Source organism: Bombina bombina, chromosome 7 (assembly GCF_027579735.1).
Source record: "Bombina bombina isolate aBomBom1 chromosome 7, aBomBom1.pri, whole genome shotgun sequence".
NCBI lineage: Eukaryota > Metazoa > Chordata > Amphibia > Anura > Bombinatoridae > Bombina > Bombina bombina.
In genome coordinates, this window is record NC_069505.1 from 173,257,893 (window position 1) to 173,272,494 (window position 14,602).

At 39.3% G+C, this 14,602-nt stretch overlaps 1 protein-coding gene across 3 annotated transcripts in view; it reads left to right on the forward strand.

Annotated features, from left to right (window-relative positions):
- Nucleotides 1–3,198: 3,198 nt before the first annotated feature.
- HIPK3 (homeodomain interacting protein kinase 3) overlaps nt 3,199–14,602 on the forward strand; it is a 309,640-nt gene continuing 298,236 nt past the window's right edge. For 2 of the 3 annotated variants that reach the window (XM_053720416.1, XM_053720417.1), the window contains exon 1: nt 3,199–3,443. In XM_053720416.1, coding sequence (XP_053576391.1) covers nt 3,368–3,443 — 76 coding nt within the window. In that variant the 5' untranslated portion in view covers nt 3,199–3,367. Of the gene's footprint in view, nt 3,444–3,474; nt 3,734–14,602 lie in introns of those variants that run through there. The other variant, XM_053720418.1, reaches the window with a different exon arrangement.

Below are 14,602 nucleotides of genomic sequence, written 5' to 3' on the forward strand. Positions count from 1 at the left end.
CCCGAGAGATCTCATTCAGAGAATCCCATATTAAACTACTAAACAGAGCATACCTGACTCCTCGATCGATGTCAAGATGGAAAGAATGCGCAAATTATTAAATGTACAAGATGTAGTGCCCTAGATACCGATTTGTATACATGCTTTTTTTTCTTGTCCTAAGATAAATAATTTTTGGTGTAAGGTAGAATATTGGCTAAACAAATATATACCGGTCAAATTAAAGTTAAGCCCAGAATTAGTAATATTTCTTGCACAGGCAGACAGAAATTTTACAATAAACAACTAATTAATACAGCTATCTTGGTAGCAAGACAACTAATTCTCAGAAATTGGAAAGCAAAGAACGCACCTAGTATAGCTATATTCGCAAAGGAAATGCTACTCCAAATGACACTAACTTTAATAGGCCAAGCAATCCTTATGGAGAGTAAAATAAACTCATTGATGGAAAAGTGGGAAAAGTTTTTATTATCCCAGTCATGTGACGTACAAAGACAAATAATGGCTCCACTTCGGGATTCACAAGCATTTCAACAGTTAACTTTGCTAAATAAATATCAACACCTGGCAACATGATTATGTATAAAGAGAACTGTGAATAATTCGTGAGGAGGGAAGCGGGGGAGAGGAGTTGGCTTTAACTATAAAAAATTTTTATTTTTTTTCTCCCGCCCTTTTGTTTTATTATGTTTTGTTTAGTTTTGTTTTGTGTTGTTTTGTGTCTTTTTTATTATTTATATCTGTATATCTGTATCGGTTGTAATTAGAATATATTTTAAAGGAAATTAGGAGGAAAGGAAAAAGAGAAAAAGACCAAAAGTAAGATACACGATTTGAGGAAGATGATAGACAAGGCTGTTATCCGCGTAATATTAAATTTTCTGCAAGAAAGGGTCTCCTTTGTAATAGCAAGTATTAGAGGGCCACCTGAATGATTGAGGAGGTTTGAGTTTAAGGTTATAGGCAAATAATATATTTGAATACAGGAGGCTGACTCATAAGTGAAGATCTAATTTATATGAATTAATACCTTATTATTGCAAATTCAAATAAGCACCCTGCGAGTGAAATATGAGCCTAAAATGTTGGTTTTCTTTATGTTATGGTTTACCCTGCGAGGTGAAAGATAAGCCGATTTGTAAGGCATGTATTTCTGCTTTTGGTTAATAAATAAAAATATTTTGGAAAAAAAAAAGAGAAACAACAGGGGTGAGGTTGTAGGGGGGGTGGGGGATAGCCTTAGCCGTCTGGTATCTGTGACAGTGTGTATATGTCTTTGTATATGGTTGAGTATGTGTGAGGTAATATGCAACAATTGATAATTGAAGTTAAAGGGGGCAGTAACACCTTGTATTCACAAGACAATTTATATTATAGAATAACATATCAGCCAAGTCCAAGAGACAGTAAACACTTTGAGATTTATATATAAAATATTTAGTTATGCATAATGAAACAACTTTGCAATATACTTTAATTATCTATTTTGCCCCCATGTTATGTAATTTAGCTTTGAAAATAGAGCAATTTCTAATTCCCAGAACATAACTGTTCCCTGCTGATCGATTAAGGTAAACCCTGCTACATATATATTCCTAATTGGCGTTAATTGATAAAAGCTGCAAACAATGCACTCTGATACTAATATTATAGCCCAGGGCCTAGCCTTGTTATTTAAGGATTAAAGCCAGATGGGCTCTTCCAAATCTGGCATTATTATAAAATTACAGTAAAAAGAATGTTATTTTTGTTTTAAAGACATTAAGACTTGGCTAATATGTTATTATATAACAACACAAACAGAAATGTATTGTAATTACAAGGTGTTTACGGGTCCTTTCACATTTTTTAAAACAAATGACAGCCAAACTTCACCCACTATTTGCCTTATTTAGTGGAGCCAATCTGGGCTTTAGTCCTCAGACAACAAAGCAAGCCACTGTCATAAAGCTAGTTTAACCCCTTTGTGCCTGCACAAGTGTTAACATCGGAAAGTGTTTTTGAGGCCGGATCGGATGATAAGGGACTGCCTACGTGGCTAGGCAAGCCCCCCAGGCCGATTATTTACTGCTTCAAAAGGGGGAAGCTACAGGACGCCAAATAAGGTAGGATGTCCCTCACCATTCTAAAAGCATTAAAGCCCAACACTGTTAGGGACGGACGTCATGGAACCATCATAACGGAGTGAAGGGGATAAAGTGATTGTTTTGCATCTGTTATCAGCTAAAGCCAATAAGGACAGATATGTAGCAGTCTTAGCCTTGAGAAGTCAATAGGGTGCATTCTAGGCTCTGATAATTAGAAATTGCTCAATTTTGAGAGCTAAATTACATGAAAAGGAAGTAAAATAAAAAATGAAAATACTTTGCAAAGTTGTTTCATTACACATAACAACATTTTATATAAAAAAAATATCAAGGTGTTTGCTTTCCGTTTATTTGGACAGTTGCAGAAAACTGGATATATAAATCATGAACATTTACCTTTGACTCTACTGTCTCTTTAAATAAAAATAATTGTCTCCTACAACTAAATTATGAATAAAAGATGGATTAGCATATTACAACAGATAAATAAAAAGAGAGAAGCCTCAACCTGGAAACGAACTGGACTGTACTGTGAAGTCAGGATCAGACTGATATGCTTCAGGAAAGTTCTTCTCTGTAAAAGGCACATGTTGAGCAAAAGAGGCTGCTTCTAGGGTGGCAACTAGCCATAGAACAAGCTATTATGCTATTGTTCGTTCCCAGGTTGAGCGCTTCTCTCTTTTTATTTATGCATATTAATTTACAACAGATGTCTGTGACATCACCTTATATGGAATTTAATGCACATTAGCAGATTTATTTTTTTGTAAAGTAATACTACACTTTTAGTTAGCTGTGTAAAAAAAATATTTATTATACAATGTATTCGTGTATTCAAATGATTTTTTAACATAATTGTCCCCCCCCCCCCCCCCCCCCAATAAACGACCAAGTAACAAAAGTTATATTTTAACATATCTGTTGTAATTAATGCTTAAATATAGCAACAATGTTTAACTCTGGTAGTGAAAGTAATACGGAAAAAAACATTGGTAACTGTTCCCTGGTACAGGGTTAATTAAATGACGTCATCAATGTAAACAGCCAGTGTGCAGTTGCTATGGCATCGTGGTGAGCGCGTTGTGGCCACTGGGGGGCGCTCCAGCGTTGGATGTGCTCTGGGTTGGACTGGTTCGGTCTGGCTGGCTCAGGCTGAGCGAGCGACATGTTGGGAAGGGAGCGGGCAGCTGGGAGTGCGCGGTTGCACCGAGTGAGGACGCGGCCCTAAGCCCAAGGGACACAGAAACAATGGCGGCACTGGCCGGAGCGAGCTGAGTATGCAGAGGGGACCCGCGCACTGCCTGACATGTCCGGCACAGCCCGCCACGCTGCACCTCCTCCTGTTGTATGAAGGTATAGACACGGCGGGCCAGGGAGAGGGACGCGGGCACGGAAAGGGACAGGCGGGGAAGTAAAAAAGTGAGCGTTTAGAGCAGAGGTGTAGAAAATAGACTGTTAGCAGAACACTGATTAAAACTGTTGATCAAACTGAAGATATGGCAGAAATAGATAGATCGGGGTCATATAACAGCTGACTGGGGTCGTACACAAAAAACTAAAACACTGGTAGCTTAATGGAGTTAAAGCAGACAGACTGCTGGGTCATATACACGATGGAGAAACAAGGCACAGATCTATCAGAGGTGTGTGGGGGGTGGGTAACAAGGCACATACTTCTCAGAGCCGGGGGTAACAAGGCAGATTTCTTATAGGTTGGGGGTAACAAGGCACAAACTTCTTAGAGGGGGGGGTGGTAACAAGGTACAGACTTCTCAGAGTTGTGTGGGGGGGGGGGGGGGTAGCAAGGTACAGACTTTCAGAGGTGTGTGTGGGGGGGTAACAATGTACAGACTTTTCAGAGGTGTGGGGGGGTAACAATGTACAGACTTTTCAGAGGTGTGTGGGGGGGGGTAACAATGTACAGACTTTTCAGAGGTGTGGGGGGGGGGGTAACAATGTACAGACTTTTCAGAGGTGTGGGGGGGTAAACAATGTACAGACTTTTCAGAGGTGTGTGGGGGGGGTAACAATGTACAGGACTTTTCAGAGGTGTGTGGGGGGGTTAACAATGTACAGACTTTTCAGAGGTGTGTGGGGGGGGGGTAACAATGTACAGACTTTTCAGAGGTGTGTGGGTGGGTAACAATGTACAGACTTTTCAGAGGTGTGGGGGGGGTAACAATGTACAGACTTTTCAGAGGTGTGTGGGGGGGGGTAACAATGTACAGACTTTTCAGAGGTGGGGGGGGGGGTAACAATGTACAGACTTTTCAGAGGTGGGGGGGTAACAATGTACAGACTTTTCAGAGGTGTGGGGGGGGGTAACAATGTACAGACTTTTCAGAGGTGTGGGGGGGGGTAACAATGTACAGACTTTTCAGAGGTATGGGGGGGTAACAATGTACAGACTTTTCAGAGGTGTGGGGGGGTAACAATGTACAGACTTTTCAGAGGTGTGGGGGGGTAACAATGTACAGACTTTTCAGAGGTGGCGTGGGGTAACAATGTACAGACTTTTCAGAGGTGTCGTGGGGTAACAATGTACAGACTTTTCAGAGGTGTGTGTGGGGGGGGGTAACAATGTACAGACTTTTCAGAGGTGTGTGTGTGGGGGGGGGGTAACAATGTACAGACTTTTCAGAGGTGTGTGTGTGGGGGGGGGGTAACAATGTACAGACTTTTCAGAGGTGTGTGTGGGGGGGTAACAATGTACAGACTTTTCAGAGGTGTGTGTGGGGGGGTAACAATGTACAGACTTTTCAGAGGTGTGTGTGGGGGTGGTAACAATGTACAGACTTTTCAGAGGTGTGTGTGGGGGGGGTAACAATGTACAGACTTTTCAGAGGTGTGTGTGGGGGGGGGTAACAATGTACAGACTTTTCAGAGGTGTGTGTGGGGGGGTAACAATGTACAGACTTTTCAGAGGTGTGTGTGGGGGGGTAACAATGTACAGACTTTTCAGAGGTGTGTGTGGGGGGGGTAACAATGTACAGACTTTTCAGAGGTGTGTGTGTGGGGGGTAACAATGTACAGACTTTTCAGAGGTGTGTGTGGGGGGGTAACAATGTACAGACTTTTCAGAGGTGTGTGTGGGGGGGGTAACAATGTACAGACTTTTCAGAGGTGTGTGTGGGGGGGTAACAATGTACAGACTTTTCAGAGGTGTGTGTGGGGGGTAACAATGTACAGACTTTTCAGAGGTGTGTGTGGTGGGGGTAACAATGTACAGACTTTTCAGAGGTGTGTGTGGGGGGGTAACAATGTACAGACTTTTCAGAGGTGTGTGTGGGGGGGTAACAATGTACAGACTTTTCAGAGGTGTGTGTGGGGGGGTAACAATGTACAGACTTTTCAGAGGTGTGTGTGGGGGGGGTAACAATGTACAGACTTTTCAGAGGTGTGTGTGGGGGGGGTAACAATGTACAGACTTTTCAGAGGTGTGTGTGGGGGGGGTAACAATGTACAGACTTTTCAGAGGTGTGTGTGGGGGGGTAACAATGTACAGACTTTTCAGAGGTGTGTGTGGGGGGGTAACAATGTACAGACTTTTCAGAGGTGTGTGTGGGGGGGTAACAATGTACAGACTTTTCAGAGGTGTGTGTGGGGGGGTAACAATGTACAGACTTTTCAGAGGTGTGTGTGGGGGGTAACAATGTACAGACTTTTCAGAGGTGTGGGGGGGTAACAATGTACAGACTTTTCAGAGGTGTGGGGGGGTAACAATGTACAGACTTTTCAGAGGTGTGTGGGAGTAACAATGTACAGACTTTTCAGAGGTGTGTGTGGGGGGGGTAACAATGTACAGACTTTTCAGAGGTGTGTGTGGGGGGTAACAATACAGACTTTTCAGAGGTGTGTGTGGGGGGGTAACAATGTACAGACTTTTCAGAGGTGTGTGGGAGTAACAATGTACAGACTTTTCAGAGGTGTGTGTGGGGGGGTAACAATGTACAGACTTTTCAGAGGTGTGTGTGGGGGGGGTAACAATGTACAGACTTTTCAGAGGTGTGTGTGGGGGGGTAACAATGTACAGACTTTTCAGAGGTGTGTGTGGGGGGGTAACAATGTACAGACTTTTCAGAGGTGTGTGTGGGGGGGTAACAATGTACAGACTTTTCAGAGGTGTGTGTGGGGGGGTAACAATGTACAGACTTTTCAGAGGTGTGTGTGGGGGGGTAACAATGTACAGACTTTTCAGAGGTGTGTGTGGGGGGGTAACAATGTACAGACTTTTCAGAGGTGTGGGGGGGGTAACAATGTATAGACTTTTCAGAGGTGTGTGGGAGTAACAATGTACAGACTTTTCAGAGGTGTGTGTGGGGGGGTACAATGTACAGACTTTTCAGAGGTGTGTGTGGGGGCGGTAACAATACAGACTTTTCAGAGGTGTGTGTGGGGGAGGTAACAATGTACAGACTTTTCAGAGGTGTGTGGGAGTAAACAATGTACAGACTTTTCAGAGGTGTGTGTGGGGGGTGGTAACAATGTACAGACTTTTTCAGAGGTGTGTGTGGGGGGGGTAACCAATGTACAGACTTTTCAGAGGTGTGTGGTGGGGGGGTAACAATGTACAGACTTTTCAGAGGTGTGTGTGGGGGGGTAACAATGTACAGACTTTTCAGAGGTGTTGGTGTGGGGGGGTAACAATGTACAGACTTTTCAGAGGTGTGTGTGGGGGGTAACAATGTACAGACTTTTTCAGAGGTGTGTGTGGGGGGGTAAAATGTACAGACCTTTTCAGAGGAGTTGTGGGGGGGGTAACAATGTATAGACTTTTCAGAGGTGTGTGGGAGTAACAATGTACAGACTTATCAGAGGTGTGTGTGGGGGGGTGGTAACAATGTACAGACTTTCAGAGGTGTGTGTGGGGGGGGTAAACAATACAGACTTTTCAGAGGTGTGTGTGGGGGGGTAACAATGTACAGACTTTTCAGAGGTGTGTGGGAGTAACAATGTACAGACTTTTCAGAGGTGTGTGTGTGGGGGGGTAACAATGTACAGACTTCTAAGAGGTGGGGGTAACAAGGCACAAACTTTTTAGAGGTGGGGGGTAACAAGGCACAGACGTCTCAGAAGTGGATTAAAAAGAGGCATTTTAGGGTTAAAGAATAGATTGGTTAAAATATAGATTGAGTTGTATTAAAATGGGGTAAAAGATGCAGACTTATTACAATTGGGTTAAAAACATGCTGTGGTTTCACAGTGAAGACAGCTATACAGATTAAACTGAAACATTAAAGATGGGTTTAAAGTCAGGGATATTATATTAAATCTAGAGTAGAAAGAGACAGACTAAATTGGGTCAGGGTAAATTTCTTATATCTAAAATTGTAATGCTCTATCTGAGTTTACAGCTCTAAACAGATGAGACACAAAGTGATCAAATTATAATGTGGCTTTAAAACATATAGTGTAGTATGTATAAATTGACCTAAGTTTAGTATAATGAGGAGAAACAGCCCTAAGAGGGTGTCGGCACAAACATTCTTGCAGACAAAAGGAAGAGGTAGTATTAGATGGGTGTGGGGAACACAGACTAAAATGGGGGAGACAGTGTGTGAGGGTAAATAGATAAAACAAATAGCAAGAGATGGATGCATAGAATGAAGTTGCTTATGGAGAGAAATAAATCACAGTTCAAGTCGGTGAGGCAGAGCAGACACAGACTATGGGTTGACTCACCCTAACATGACTATGAGTCTGTAAGCAGATGAGGGCAGAATTAAACTTGGCTGAAATTTGGTGAGCAAGAGGTGGGGTGACAACAAGAGGGGGGCTGTTGGTTCAGACATCATGTGGGGTATGATTGATAGACCACATGGTTCAGTTGCATAGATCTGGTAGAAAGGATGATTAAAGGCAGACCTGAAATTTGTAAAGGATCAGATCTTGGTGGCAGGAGGGAAGGGGGCATGTAGAGTGATGGAGTAATAGTAAGGACAGCTCAGGGATGAGAAGAGTTGATATGGAAATGAAAAGAAACATTATGGGTTTTAGGGAACACTTAGAAAACAAGATTGAGGTTAATAGAGGGTAGGAAAAAAAAAACTTTAGTTGGCTAAATTAATTAAACAGACTGGGTGATATAAACAGTACATTGGAAGGACATATTGGAAAATGCTTCTAAAAGAGCTTTATGTTGACAGGCAGTTGAACACAGGCGATCAGTAGGCATATACAGCTCATAGCTACACAAATCGCTCCAGGCTGCTTTCTCAGTGTTTGTAGCAAAGTACAACTTTCATGGAGAGAATTCAGCAGGAGATAGACAGATAAGGAATGAAGTTGGGGTGCATAGCAAAGGATGTAGTGAGCAGTCTAGAACACAGATATTTTTAATGCAATTGGTCCAGCTCACTTTTATAAGTGTTATGCTGCACATGGAGATTTGGGGGTTATTTTGTCAGTTCCTTGAAATTGGCATTTTCCCAGCTGGTTTAAATGGTCTGCAACACAAATAATCCCTGCTTGTTTTCTTTATTGCTGTATCTTCGTTCACTGTAGTCCTTTGGTATCTATATATAACAGGCTGCCTTTATTCACAGACCCTTTTGTGTATTTCCTATGTCTGCCTGTCCCCTCACTTGGCACCCTGACATCTGTCATTTCCTGTCATCAATTGCTTTTACAGTCAGTCATATTCAGTCCTAGTTACTGGTATATATTTTATAGACCACAGTGCTCTTTTCCCCTTACTGTGATCTGATTAGTGTTTATATTATTTGCACATATTTTAACATTATTTATTTTCTGATCTTAATTTGTCATGATTTAACATTTTGTAGTGAACACATCATTTCAATATTTGTGGTCTTTTGTGCTTTAATTATCTGCCTCTAGAAAAACATTAATTTAAAGGGAAAATCAAAATAAAACTTGCATGATTAATTTAGGGCATGGAATGGTAAGACACTTTGAAATTCACTTTTATCATCAAATTTACTTTGTTTACTTGGTATCCTTTGTTGAAAAGAATGTGCTTTTCCTCAGAAGAAGCAATGCAGTATTGTATGCTAGCTGGTGATTGTATCTTGCTGTGGCTCACCAGATGTGTTCAGCTAGCTCCCAGTAGTGCTTTGCTGCTCTGGAGCTGACTTTGTGTTTAGTTTCATGCAAAGGTGTTAAACACATACTTAAATGCAAACAATAGTGCAGTAATATGATGTAACTTTTTTTTTTTTTTTTTTTAAGAGCAGGGGTCGACAAATCTGTTTAAAATGTAGGAGCCAATAAAAATATTTAGGAACCAGACAGTAGTATTTGTAAATTGATATATGGAGAATAACCCAAAAAGTTAGGAGCCGGGGGTAACTTTCAAGGAACCAATGGCTCCTGAGTTTGTCAAGCCCTGTTTTTAGAGCATTTTCTTTTTGTACTTTTATATCCATTTAATTCCCAAGTTGTTGCGGTTTGCATCACTGTTTAAAATATGTAGATTCTGTATTTTCACTAAATTAAACGACTTGTAGCATAATATAGAAACCAACAGCTGCACGGTTTTCTTTGTCAAGCTTTTCAGCCTTGTACATTTGATTTACTTAGTTCCCTATAAACCTGATTTAAAAAGATTAAATTGAGTGATGTGTTGGTGATAATGGATCAGTTACTCGGTGCTTATTAGAGGAGCTGTGTCAACATGTTGTTGGCTGGTGCGTTCACTGGGAGGGGGTGGGTGGGATGGCAGTGTCAGCACCTTGACTGCTAAGTCTATAACATTCTGCAGTGTTCTTTGGGCTCAGACAAGCTGCAGCATCTAGTAGAACAAAACCTCTGAGAGGGCACCAACTCAAACGCCTAGCATGCATTACGGTTTTTATCTCCAGTGTGTGTTTATATCTAAAAGTTAGGTTCATTCATCTTATCACATCTTCACGTTCAGCAGACGTTGCCTCCACCCATCACAGGTCATATCATCTAGTAACACTCTTAGAATCCTAAACTAGAAACTAAAAAATAAACCCTTTGTTGAACCACAGTCCTTCGAATACCTATCTAACTTTGCATTGTACATTCTAGTTACTTGGCATCTGAATTTCTAGTTATGTCTAGCAAATATTTTACAGAAAACAAATGTTATATATATATATATATATATATAATATTATTTTTCCTCAAGTATAACACTCTCTCAGGCTGACATTTACATGTAAGCAAAGCTTAATCTCATTATCTGCACTTTTCAAAAACACTCTGGCATTAAACACGCACACTTGTGCCTAACATTTGCGCTTCTTTACATAGCACCTCACAAGATGAGGAGAAGGATCTTATAGACGTCAAAGGTTTGCGTTGGCTGTTTGTTCTTTACGCTTGGCCAGTAATAGAAGACTTAGGAATTTTCTTTTTTTAAAGATCCTTTAATATTTTCTGTAGCTAAGAGATTAACATGCATTTTTGGTAAATGGTTACAATTACAAAAGAGTACACAATGAAAAATACTGTTAGCAACTTCATTTCACTAGCTTCTGCTTTTTTTTTTGTTCAATACTGGGTCTTAGTAACAATAATCACAGATTACAATGTTTGTTTGTTTTACTACAATTTTTTTGTTTTGAAGGCTAGAACAGATTAAAGGGATATGAAACCCATTTTTTTTTCTGAAAGAGGGGGGGATTTTAAACAACTAGTTTATCTTTATCAAATTTTCTTCATTCTTTAGGTATCTTTTGTTGAAAAGCAGGGATAAGCTCAGGAGCGTGCAAGTGTATGGAAGCAGCTTTGCAAGAATTGTATCCATGTGCAAGATAAAATAACTACCTAGGTATCTTTTCAACAAAGAATAACGTAAACTAAGCAAATTTTATAATAGAAGTAAATTGGAAACTTTTTTTTAACATTGTATGCTCTGTGAGTCCTAAAATAACATTTTTGGGCTTCATATCCCTTTGATCCTTGTTTGCTGCAATTGTTTTTTTCAATGGTCAAACTCTACCATGCACTTTCCTTATTTGCAGGAGGCAATCGAGACTTAAAGGGACATGAAACCCACATTTTTTTCTTTCATGATTTAGAAAGACCATACCATTTTAAACAATTTCCCAATTTAGATGATAGAAGTAGATTGAAATGTTGTTTAAAATGTTATCTATTTGAATCATGAAAGAAATGTTTTGTTTGATGTCCCTTTAAGTCTAGAGATCACAGGGCTTGTCGCTATCATTGTGTTAACACAATTGCCATTGGTTGACTTCAGCAGAAATAATAAGGTGGCAAAATGCAAATTAGGGAAAATGTCGCAGCTTGTAATGTGCTTTTTCAATTTTCAGGGAAAATAAATGATTGAAGTATACTCCAATAACAAGAGGTATATATGTACAGCCACCAATCAGGAGCTAGATCCCAGTGGTGCATTGCTGCTCATGAGCCTACCTAGCTAATGTTTTCAACAAAGGATTCAAAGAGAACAAAGCAAATTAGATAATAAAAGTAAAATAGAAAGTTGATTAAAATTGCATTCTCTATCATGAAATAAAATAAAATGGTATAATGCCCCTTTAATTATTTTTTTTGCCCCCTAATGAAAGTTGAAAGATATTGCGTATTCTTCAGGCTCTCTATGTATTGTTAGAATTTACAAAATATATGGCCAGATAATGTTGAGGTGCTGCTTATTTTTGCAGAGAGCATTTTTAAACAAAGTCCCAATCTCTTTTTTCATTTTTTTTTTTTTTTTTTTTTTTTTTTTAAAGATTTATTTTTGTCTAAAACAGAATCACAACAGGAAGCTGGGAGATAAATGTTACCGCTCAGACACCAAAGGAAAATGGTAAACAATAGTAATCTAACTTTTAATGTACTCGGCCATCTACTTGCTCACAAAAATGTGTAATATGCAAGTAGAAGTTAAATAATCCATCTAACAGGATTGCTGAGAATTTATAAGAAACAGGAGCCTTTTGTGACAATATTAACCCCAGGATTGTTCTACCAGTCTTTGTTGTTAAATAACCCACTATAGATAATTACCTTCCTTTAACCTTCTGACTGCCAGAGAGGATTTACAGCATGTTTCATACAAGTGGTTCAACCTCCTAGCTGCTATGGGATTTATTAGTAATGTGTTTCAGCATTGGTTATTTTTGCTGTATTGAAATCCTTTGCCATGGTAAAGTTGGCCAGAAATATATTAGTTTAGTTGGTTTACATTTACAAATGTATTCTACACATTGTTGCCTTTGTACGTAAAAAGGGATATTAAACAGATATTATAATACAGTTGTGTAGTTAAAAAACCAACAACTTTGCAATAAACCTTTATGTTGTCCCCTTTTTCTGTAATTTCTGAAAATGGTTGGTTTTCTAAATTCCAATGAGTTTCTATAAAGTAATGGGCGCTGCCACGTTTTAACTTGTTTCCCCTTATCTTTCTTGCTGAGGATAAATAGGGACAAAAATACAATAGCTAATAAGAGACAGTCCAAACAAGGCTGTGTGGAAATAAGATGATCCAAAAAAATTTAAATAGAAAACTAGTTCAAACATGGCAATGTCCATTACTTTATAGAAACTAAGAGTGCAAAGGTTATTTTCAAATCAATAAACAACTAATTCAATTGTAAAAAATAGATCTACATATTATTCTAAGGCTAATCTTTGCTTTGAATACATTATTATTTCTGGCTTTTATTTACTGTTTAATATCCCTTTTAACACTTGGACATAGAAATCTGATACATTCCTGGATGGGTAGTACTAATGCTTTGCCTGTATTTTATAACATTACTTTGTGACTGTAATGTTTCCAAACACACAACAATCCTGCAGTAAACACCTTTCTTTTGAGTCCTGATTGGTTATTCTCAGGCATTGCAAGAGATGACTGTTTACACTTTGATCCTATATTTCTCATCTCTGTGGGTGTTGCTCAGAGGCTAATGAGACTCATTTAACAGTATAAATGCTGTAAACTGGCAACTATGGTGTTGTCAGGCTTTGCTGCACGCCTTGTTTTGAGGAACAAAAGTTCACCTGCAAACTGTGCTGTGATACATTTGGGTGTGGTTTAAAACCTGTTTGTTGAAATAAAGTTAAAGGGACATGAAACACATTGAGATTGTAATGTAAAATGCTTTATTATGTTATGTGTAGTAAAAAAAACAAACAAAAAAAACCTGTTTCTGTTGCCCCAATTTAATGCTAAAATTTTTGGTTTTCTAATCCCGATAAATGAGTGCACTGTGCAGGTGTTTAAGCATAACCCTGCTACATATCCATCCCTAATTATTAGTCTCAGTAGAAGTGATACAATAAGATACAGCTGACAAAATGACACTAGCTAGCCTCGTCTTCTTCATCCCAGATTTGACTTCTCCAAATAAGGCAGCTGGTGTGGGAGTCTGGCCATCAAAAAACAATTGCAACAAATAAGGTGTTAATCTATTTAGAAAGCGTTCATGTGTGGCTTGTATGTAAATTTATTGCAACACTACACAAAGCTTATAAATTACAAGGTTTTTTATGTCACTCTTATGATTTTCTAGTGTGCCTGTACAGAGAATATCCAACCTGGATATCAACAAATGTAGTAATGCATTGCTACTCAGTCTTTCAGTCCTCTGTGGCTGTGAAGGAGTTAACAAATTTGCTATGTAGAAGATATCCTATGATGCCGACTTCTTACCCTGGGCTTTTCAGAGCCACCTAACACTGGGATGGCTAAAGGGCAGATCACAAGCTCTGGTTTAGTGTTACTGTTTACAGACTGAACAAGGAGCCAGTTTCATCTGCAAGTTTTCATTCCCATTTGGGTACCGTATTGGCCCTAACAGGGATAAATGGGACGCCAGTTGTAATCTTAAAACCTGATCATAGAAAACAAATCTCCATAGACTTTAATGGATTTTATTTGTGTTGCTACGTTTATCGAAACAAAACAAAAGTTTATGCTGTAGGGTTCTTGCTGCATGGTAACAACTTTGAGAACAGTATACTGCTATGACAAAAGCTGCTGTTTTAGCAACAATCTTTATTAAAGCACCATTCCAAATGCAGCATTTTATTTATTTTTCTTACCATAGCTTACCAACAGCAACCCATCTCCTCTCTCTCCAGAAAGGATCGGGAGGGCACATGACTAAAATAAATGGCAATGGCCGTATGGTTTTTGATTGGCCGTAAGCCGCTGACAGCTACACGAAATAACATTATTTGTTTTGTGGTTGTCCAGTGCCAATAGTTGGATTGTAACTTTGCGGGACTACACCTAAAAACACAGTATAGGAACAGTAAGTTGGCAATTGAAAGGCTATAATAGGTCAAATGAATGAAATGCTGCCTTTGACAAAACCTGTGTCTCCTTGATTTTAGTGTGATAAAATATACAAAGAAGCCTATCATAAGCTTCTAATTTTCTTGTGGATGCATCAGCTACACACCATCAAGCACTGAATGAGTTAAATGTTTGCATATAAAAGAGTAAAGTCCAATTCATCTTGATTTTAGTTGTCAAATGCAGGTACTGTATAGTGTAACAAGGGATAGTCCTTATGGAGAGGACAGTTTTGTTTTTATGC